Source organism: Eurypyga helias, unplaced genomic scaffold (genome assembly GCF_000690775.1).
Source record: "Eurypyga helias isolate BGI_N326 unplaced genomic scaffold, ASM69077v1 scaffold4270, whole genome shotgun sequence".
Lineage (NCBI taxonomy): Eukaryota > Metazoa > Chordata > Aves > Eurypygiformes > Eurypygidae > Eurypyga > Eurypyga helias.
The window spans coordinates 1-9805 of record NW_010226089.1 but is presented as its reverse complement, the minus strand read 5'-3'; the positions used below and the strand labels follow the sequence as shown (position 1 = coordinate 9805).

At 45.9% G+C, this 9805-nt stretch overlaps 1 protein-coding gene across 1 annotated transcript; it reads left to right on the top strand.

The window, feature by feature from the left end:
* Window positions 1-987: 987 nt before the first annotated feature.
* Window positions 988-7851, top strand: LOC104509489 (histone deacetylase complex subunit SAP130-like). Its single transcript, XM_010151451.1, has 8 exons — window positions 988-1159; window positions 2422-2526; window positions 2923-3281; window positions 4665-4913; window positions 5216-5341; window positions 6272-6375; window positions 7047-7160; window positions 7367-7851. Exons 2-8 carry the CDS (start codon window positions 2492-2494, stop codon window positions 7523-7525), a joined length of 1146 nt encoding a protein of 381 aa, XP_010149753.1. The 5' UTR covers window positions 988-1159; window positions 2422-2491; the 3' UTR covers window positions 7526-7851.
* Window positions 7852-9805: the final 1954 nt, after the last annotated feature.

The window sequence follows — 9805 nt, the reverse complement described above, 5'->3', positions numbered from 1 at the left end:
GCTTTGCTGAAGTCCAGGAAAACTATGGATTTGGCTTCATTTTTTTTCTTCTGCTCTGACTAATGATCTTGTTACAGTCTCAGTGGTCACTGCTGGACCACAAAATACATTAATCCGTGCATTCTGCACATATTTTGTACCTATTTATTAATTCATAGTTTTTAGCCATACTGGGGGGGGAGTGTGTGGGTAGCCTTCATAGGGTTACTTCAGTGGAAAAGGCTGGTAATGCCTGAGCTTAAACAATTCTCTTCAGTAAGGCCTTGTGGGAAAAGTAATTTACAAGTAAATTATGTTTTTCCAGCTGTTTGGCTGCACATTAGGTCACAGTCGCAATTAAAATACAGCCAGGTACCTTCAGCAGCTGGTAACCTGGTCTCAGACTGTGATAGAAACCATCTCTCATTAAAAATGGTTGGTCTGCTGAAACCCTCAACATCCTACTGAAGAAATGGGATATGGCGAGCAAGAGCATGTGCTGTTGCAAAGCCGGCAGACACGTCATGCGGTGACTTCCTGACTGACTGAATGCTCTGCATCGGTTAGTTGGCCAAACAGGCTTGGGCAGAAGGTCAGAACATGAACACAAGTGACAGTGCTGACTTACAAGGGGCAGGTACTGCCACGTACACTCCACCAGGAGTGTTATTCTGTTGACCCAGTTGTGTTGGTGATCTCCCTAGTGATTTCCAAGTGGTCCATTCCTTCTGGAAAACATGATTTCCCTAGCAGCAGTTGTTAGTCTGGAGGTAGTTTCCATCTTCCATGCAGAAGGTTCAGTGATCAGGTTGCTTGTAGCAAAGGTATTGCTCATAAAATAGTCTGAAAGCACTGTAGTTCAAAATCAAGGGAGTCAAAGGAGCACGGACAACACACGGTCTGCAAACACCTGCTTTGTCATCAGATTTCCTTAAGTAACTCCTGCTCTTTCCCCTCTGTGTCTGTTTTTCTCTCTGCTGTGCTGATGCCCGTCCATCCCAGCAGTAGTCTTGGCAGATGGAGCCACCATTGTAGCCAATCCTATTAGCAACACTTTCAACACAGCTTCTGCAGCAACTACAGTCGTGCAAACCCACAGCCAGAGTGCCAGTGCCAGTGCACCAGCCCAGGGCTCTTCCCCGCGCCCAAGCATCCTCCGGAAGAAACCAACCACAGATGGGTGAGTAGGATTGAGGATGCCACGTGCGTGCACTTCTGTGCAGCGTGGCCTGGCTAAATGGAACCGTTTCAGTGGAGATAAGAGAAGTTGTGCAGATTGTTCAGTCAGCAATGGTTGTGAGTAATTTGCTGACCTGTGAAACAGACTTCTTTTCCTCCCCCGGGGTAGGATACAGTTTTCTCTTATTGTCAGTAATGAGACAAGAAGAAGGACGGTTTGTCTCCTAACTCTTCAAAGTGACCTTTCGAGGGAAAGCGGATTTGATGCTTTCTTGCTTAGTGTAGGATCTTTTTGTTTTTATTAATCTACTAAAATTAGAATTCCATGCTTTGTCTTCAAAGCTTTTCTTGGGAAGAATATGTGGATGAGTAGAAAGGATAGGATTAGTACCCTGCTGGGAAATCTGATTAGCAAAACGGGAGGGAGTAACTTAAACGCTTAAAATATTTTATGTTGCCTGCCTAATTTTAAATGTCTGAATAAAGAGGCGAGAGACAGCTTTAGGATTAACAATGCATTTCCTCCCGACTACCCACCAGAAATATTTGGAACTGAAGTGTCTTATGAGACTAAAATTACGTATTTTTTTTTTATTTGTGTGGAAACCTTTTTTAAGGCAGAGAAGCTGCAGGCTGTAAAACTGAACAAGAAATTAAAGCAGCAGAGGTAGGTCACTAAAGAATGTTTCCATTTGAGAGGTTGATTGTATTGGACAACAATTTGGCTTCCAGCTCCACAGGAGTCTCTCATGTACTTTCTGTGTTCAGCCCTGTGCTGCCTAACATCCGCATTGAGGACTTGCAGTCTTGGAGTGAGGCTTGGACACAGTCTCGTCCAACTAAAGGAAGCAGAATCCTGTCTGAGCACTGTTCAGTTCCAGATGATTTGCTTGGTCTCGAAATAGCAGCGGACGACAGTGGCATGGCCAGACTTCCCTTTGCCCACAGCCTGGCAGTCTCCATAAGATGCTCTGACTGGCAGGATGAAAATAAAGCTGGCGTTCTTGGAGAAGCCCTGAGTGGGAGTGAAACTAGGCCAGAGCAAGTAATCTTCTGTCTTTAAGGAAAATAAAACCTAATACCTAATTTGAAATGTAAAATGAAACTCTTTCTGTGGTAAAGCAGTTATGCTGAAGACAGAGCTATGGTACAGCTGTAACTCGTATCCTGGTTTGGGCAAGAGAGCGTGGATTCCTCTGCTCTCAGTGGTATTTGTCTTTGCATCGGGGAGGTGGGAATCTTACCTCGGTCTGTCTCTTACAGACTGGCAGTCCGGAAAAGCTTAATTCCACCTCAGCCGCCGGACGTAGCTAGCACGCGTGTGGAGAGTACTATGCGAAGCACGTCGGGATCGCCAAGGCCTGCTGGGTAAGAGTTCAGCAACAACTAACTGCGTCGTAACAGTTTCACTGCATTTGTTTGATTTGTATTCTTTGGCTATTGGAGTGTTTTCCTTTCTCTTGGGAAACAACCTGTTTTGAATTTGCCAGCGTGCCTGCTTTGAACAGACCTGACCGGTGTGGTTATGAGCTTTCATTGGAAGCAAACAAAAACTGCTGTAAAGGATAGGCCTCGCAACTTTTTTCCGTAATACTTGGAAATTAATGCTGAAGAAAGGTAAATGGAGCCTCTGCCCTGCTTCATTTGAGTTCAGTGGCTTGACAATTTATTGGTTTGTAACTGTTCGCTCACTCGCTTTGTGCTAGGTTGTCATGCCGGAGATGCAGTTAACTTCAGCTTGTTTTGCCTTTTTTTATGTTACAGTGCCAAGCCAAAACCTGAAATTCACGTGTCCATGGCCACTCCAGTCACTGTGTCTATGGAGGCAGTGTCTAACCAGGGCAGTGAGCAGCCCACCATTGCGGTCCCCCCTACCTCCCAGCAGCCCCCCTCTGCCATTCCAGCAATCATCGCAGCAGCCAGTCCCACTTCGCAGCCTGCGGCAGCTCTGTCCACCATTCCAGGAACTGTCCCGGCGGCTCCACCGACCTCTACCACAATTGTGGCAGCACCCCCTCCGTCAGCCATAAGCGGTGCCCTGTCAGCAGTGCTGGGGCCTGCCGTACCGGAGATAAAAATCAAAGAGGAAGTGGAGCCTATGGACATAATGCGACCAGTATCTGGTAGGTGATGGCTAATCATCAGCTTGTTTCTTCTGTTGTTGAGACAGTGGAGAAATTAGGAGGATTTCAATATATCCGTCCTAAAAATGAAATTCTATCTCTCTCATGATAGCAGAGAACAGCATTCAGAGAGTCCCCATATGCATTGTTACTCTTAAAAGCTCTTCTTTGCCTTCTCCCTAATCTCCCATGAAATTGTTTGTTGTTGGACTGCTTTGTTCATCTTCAAACGATCCAACTCCAAAGAGCCTGCATGAATTCTTTGCTTATAACACACATGCTCAGCAGCAGTACCAAGATATTATGGATCAGTTTGGTTAATTTCAGTTTTTTTACAAATCCTACTGTTCAGGCCCAAGGGCCTCTCTTGTACGTGAAGAATTAGTGACCAGAGTAGGACTTCATAAGGCCCTTCCATAACTCATGGATATGTTTCTCTAGAACTTTTAAAGACTATTCATTATGTTGCCTTATTTATCCAGCTTGGCCACAGATGCTCTCAGATGATCAGTCAGATTCAGATCCTTGGGGATCTCATGTTGGGCGCTGTACAGTGGCAAAACGGTAGGAATGTGTTCCGCGTTGATAGGTATCAGAGCTCCGGTGTAGTTGTTGGTTTTGTCACTCTCCTTACAGCTGTACGTTGCCCTGTGATGGGAGGAGCTGCTTGCTGCGGATGTCTCTGGCGCACAGGCAGATAGCATTAAGCTCTTCAGGATTCTTTTGTATCTTATTGGCAGTTGTGGGTGTGCCAAATTGTCAAATGATCCCATCCCAGAAATTTTTTGCTGTGGCAGTAGTCATGGCTGATGGAGCTTTTTCCCTCTGAGTGTCAGGAAGGATTCCCTCAAGTTGCCTGCTGCTCCAACGCCCGTCTTCATTGGTGCGGTAACCTACTGAACGTGGTGCTGTGGACTGGGCAGTACGAGTAGATCCTTGCAAGGAGGGTACTGTGGTCCCATTTGATTGCATATGACTCTCTATTACAAGAGGCAAGCAAATTGCCTGCTATTGACTGTGATCCATGCAGGCCTACATAGAGAGATCTTTTTTACAGTAACAAGGCAGATGTTGGCATGGATTCCTTTCTCATAGCATTAAGCTAACATAGGCTTCAGATATGAAGGAAGTGAGGGACAGTTGTCTCTGCCCTCATTCTTTGTGCTTTTTTTGTATGAAACACTAAAGATCTTATCATATAGGCTTGTCCTAGCAAATGCTGCTGCCTTAGCATCTGGAATTCTGCACATACGGAGCTGCAGTGCTAATACACTTCACGCTCCTCACAATGTGCTGAAACAGGAACTAGTGTTCAAGCGATGCTAGTGAGTTACCTTTACACTGCTGATGGTTTGGGCTCTTTGCCTCTTTCCTCCTTCTCAGCAGTCCCTCCTCTGACTACGAGTACCGTGTCCCCGTCTCTGGCATTGCTGGCCAATAACCTTTCAATGCCTCCAAGCGATTTGCCACCTGGTGCCTCCCCGAGGAAGAAACCCCGTAAGCAGCAGCATGTCATCTCCACAGAGGAAGGGGACATGATGGAAACAAACAGCACTGATGATGAGAAATCGACTGCCAAAAGCTTGCTGGTGAAGGCAGAGAAACGCAAGTCTCCTCCAAAGGAGTATATAGGTAATGTCATCTCTGGTGTCCTTTTTTCCTGCTCAAATGTCTGCATTTTTGCTTCCTTTTGTTTCTCAGAGGAGGTGCTCTGTTATTCTCCAGCTTCCTAAATACAGATACAGAATCCAAGTATCTGTTCCCCAGCTTTTTCTGTGTAGTGTTGTTCAGGGGAAATGACCTTTCTCAATGCACAGAGCATCACTTTGTATGAAGTCATGCTTTCTGACCTGCTGCTGGCGTTCCTGTGTCATGCTGACCTCCTGCTTTCACCCACGTGATAATGATGCAGTTCTCCCCCGATCCTTTTCTAGATGAAGAAGGTGTAAGATACGTCCCTGTGCGTCCAAGGCCGCCTATCACATTGCTCCGTCATTATCGCAATCCTTGGAAAGCTGCTTACCACCACTTTCAGAGATACAGCGACGTCCGGGTGAAAGGTCAGTCTGCTGTGTGTAGCTTGGCAGTTGCATCCAGCTGGGATGAACTGCTTCGGCATACCGGATAAGGGTGTTCTGGGAGTGCTCTTAGCTCACTACTGTTGAGAAGTGAGCCCACAAAAAGGCTCTGATGGCAGTTTGGAAAAGAAGGGTTGATCAAGTGAACTCATGACTTTCACAAGCTTCTCTCCTGCTTTCGACATAGAGGAGAAAAGGAGGGGGAAAGGAAATAATGTAGTTAGTTGTAATTTTGTAAAAAAACATACAGTTATTGAGAAATGTATTTATATGCAGTGACAGAAACTTAGTGAAGAAAGTAATCCTTAAAGAAATGGCATGCTGTGGTGATACACTACAGTTTAGTTTTCTGATCTTCTTACTACTCAACAAACTTGCCAATTTAATCAGAAACATTCTAGATCTAGCATTACTCTTGTCAACTAACAAATGAACTTCTAAAGAATATGTTTTCTAATATAAGGAAAATAAAGATCAGATACTGGGTTTTAGGCTTTTTTAGCTAATATAATAGAATTTTTAACCAGATTGGGGTTTTGCAACTGTAAATACGTCAAGAAGGGAGTAGATAAGTATTTCAGTGATAAAGGGAGGGAGTCGCCATGTATTTCAGTGGTAAAGGATGGACCCTTTTCCATGCAGGGTGTGTGAAGTGCTGAGAACTACGTTCTTCAAATGGGAAAAAAAATGCAATAGAATACAGTTTTTCTGGAAACAAGGTAGCCTGTTAATAAGCGAGAGCATCGGTCAGATACGTGGCAGATGAGTAGCTGTTTTCCTGTCTGAATCAAAACATTGCTCATTCTCGTTTATTAAGATGTATAGAGCAGGACTTGAGTTAATGTTTTTGTTAGAGAGGTGTGGTGACCTCCTACAATTTGAATAACACTTCTCCGTCTTTCCCGGTGGCAGAAGAGAAGAAGGCTATGCTACAGGAGATTGCCAATCAGAAGGGTGTATCCTGTCGTGCTCAAGGGTGGAAGGTCCATCTCTGTGCGGCGCAGCTAGTACAGCTGGTAGGTGCATGGGGCTTGCCAGCTTCCTGCGACGTGGGGGAACACAGAGGTGTGTGAGACAGGAGGACGTTGGTACAAACCGAGTACACGGTCAGCTGGCACTGGGATACCCAAAAGAAGCTGGTGTGTAGTGCCCAAAGGGAGTGGGACGTGCTTTCCCCTTTCTCAGGAATGTGGCATAAGTGGCTTGGAAGCTTAGTGTTGGTTTTGATCCAGACATAAGAGCTGATGTATTTTGTACAGATGATCAAAATTGGCAACTCCCTCCTGCTGATGCACAGGTCTGAAGAAGCGTCTGTTTGGGATGGTGCGGCTGATCTGAGGAGGCAGCACTGATCCACATTCCTGGATGCTTCTGTTTCAGGTTGGGGGTGAGGTAGGTGCTCTGCATTCTAGCACCAAACTCCCCAAAACCTCTGCATTCCTGGAATAGTTTTGTGAGAAGTAGGGGAAACAGTCCTGGTTAGGATCCATGTTTGTTCAGAAGTGGAGCGATCTGTAAGTAGGATGTTAGTGCCACGCTCTATGTCAGAGGCTCCATCTTCTGAATTACTAATGTGAGCAGCCGAGAGGGGAACCGATTATCATCTTCTCTGTGTCGCTTTCTTAACGCGGGCGAATGTTTCGCGGCCCGGCGGCGAACCTTCTCACGGAGCGCTGTTGTCTTTTAGACAAACCTGGAGCACGATGTGTATGAGAGACTGACAGCCCTGCAGGAGGGACTCATTCCGAAGAAAAAGGCAGCGACTGATGACGACTTGCATCGAATCAACGAGCTGATACAGGTAGGTTCCTACAGCCTCCCAGCCCAGCAGAACGACCATATGTACTGCTGCGGTTAGTACGAGCTAAGGCTGGCTGTAAAACAACCCAGTCGCGTCGGTACGCTTCGTGTTTCCAGGGTCACCGGTTCCGAGTGGTGTTGGGAAAATGTACCGCGGTTGCTTAGACGAGATGGTCTGCTGTGACTGACGAGAGTGTTTCGTTTCAGGGGAACATGCAGAGGTGTAAACTTGTGATGGATCAAATCAATGAGGCTCGAGACTCCATGCTAAAGGTCTTGGATCACAAGGATCGTGTTTTGAAGCTTCTAAACAAGAACGGAACTGTCAAGAAAGTATCCAAATTGAAGCGAAAGGAGAAGGCGTAAGAGCCAGAAATGGCAACTCTGGAGAAGGAGAACCTGTATAGAATGGAGTCAAACCTTTTTGTAGTTTGTGTTTATTTTTAAGCAGAGCATCTGAATAAAAAGGATGAGTTTAAAGAACAGATGGACATGCGAAGCCTGGTGATCTGACGGGATTGTCACTGATCTGTCATAATGAACAAAGATTTCTCTCAGGCTCATCCCTTTTTTGAAGTCTTTCCAGTCCCATCTGTTTAACCCTCCTGATGTGTCAGTGCCTACTAATTGGAACGAGTGATGCCAAGTGTGGTGGACAGCGCTCCTCTTCTGTCCTGCAGCTTAGGGGTAAATGCACACAAGGTGTGTACGCACCTGTACTGCAGGAGAAGACTCTGCAGGGGACACCAGGAGGCTGACATGCAGGTATCCACCCAGACAGCAGCCGTGCTTGAAAGCATTGAAAACCACACCGCTCTCAGTTACCCCATTCGGTTCTTGTTCTTCTGACCTTCTAGTGTCTTAAACCAGTGCCACTGCGCCCCGAGATCTGCCGCACTCAGAATCTCTAAGGGCTCGGAAGTCCTAGTTGTCAAGATAAAAAATTAAAAACAGGGGGCAGGGAGGAGGGGGGGAAATAATTTCTAAGTGATTTGTAGTGTCTGTGTTTGTGTGTCTGTGTTGGTGCTCTGGGATACCTGTTTTGAAGTACCTCTTGCAACAGAGGGCTTCCCGTAGCTGGTGTAATGTTAATTGTATGTACCACATACATCCTGGAAACATTAATAAAGGACTTGGAGGTTTTTGTATGTGAGCGGTTTGTATACCTTTATGCTAGTGAAACTGTTCAACCGGTAACCTCAAAATCAAGTTAAAGCCTTGAAAGAAGCTTTTTGGGGAGAAGAAACGGAATGTTGGGAAGTAGCTGGCCTCTTGTGCTGCGGAGCGAAGGATAATAATTCACAATTCAGATCCTAAAGGCACAGTATGGATTGTCCCCCATGCCACTGTGCATTTCATTTTCTACAAACATTGCCAGATCAGTTCATTTTTAGATCAGCAGGAGACTTCAGTTTTGTGAATGAATTCTGGTTTAAGAATGCTTTTTTCTTTCATCCAGTTATGGGGCTGTCAGACTTTATTCTTGACTTTATTCAGAACTGTGGTCTTTCAGAACCTAGATCCTAAAAAATGGTATTTAATTCCTTATTTCTAGCGTTTTAACTAGCAAAGTAAGCAGAATGTGCACACTAACATGGTTTTTGTGTTTTAGCACATGCAAAAAACCCAGCGTAGTTCAGATTTGTCTGGATGGCAGTCTCATTTTCCTATTAGCTTGACTTTAAAACACTTTCATTGTAAGGTACAATTCTAGTTGTAATGATATCCTAACTTGGTGAGAGCAAAGTTAAAATTGTTTATAATTTCCTTGGCTAGAAGAAAGAAAACCTCGCAATCTCTCTACAGCATTACAAGCCTGCAAGGAGTGTACGTGTATACACGTGTATGTTGAACTGCAAGAGGCTCTGGCACATCAGATTAAAATGTGAGAGGTTAGACACAAAAAGGGGAATCAGACTGCCCTGTATTTCTTGTGCTGAACAGAACGAGCATTTGTTTGACATTGTCACGGTAATAAGACTGACACTGCCAAAACTCCCAGGTTGGTGAAGGCCCTGCAGGAAGCTCACTCACGTTATAAAGTTGCCTTTTGTGGAGTTGAGAACTGTTTGGTGGTGTTGGCCAAGGGCTTTTGGATGAAACCCAAGGCCTTACCAGCAAAGGGTGAGATGTTCTGGGGGGGATGGAAGGATTCTTGTAAGGATTGTAGTAGTTAAAGTGCTCTTAATCCCTTCCTCTGGGCTGTTCTCACCTGATGATTTGGAAAGACTCCTGTTGTAACCTTAGCTTCCCTGAGCTGGTGTTCAAGGCTGTCGGCTGGACTGAAAGGATCACACTATTCCATAACCTCAGGGTGGCAATGTCACTGTTGTGCTGATACTGCGGAAACCATACAGATTCTGTGGGATAAAGGAAGAGCCGCTGACATGCAGCTGCGTTTCTCCAGCTGACGTTTACTTGTCCCTTTATTTATTCCTTCTCCTTAGAGCTGGAACGGTGCACAGAAATTCCGAGCGTCACGCCGGTTTGTTTGTCTCGAGGCTGGCAGTGCTGCGCGCTCAGAGCGGGATCTCCGCAGTCGGTTCGTCGGTGCTTTGCCGGCGCTCCGGGAAGGCCAGCCGAGAGCGTCCCCAGGGAAGCAGCAGCTCGCTGCAGGGTTCCTCCGCCGCGTACCAAGCGGGGCCG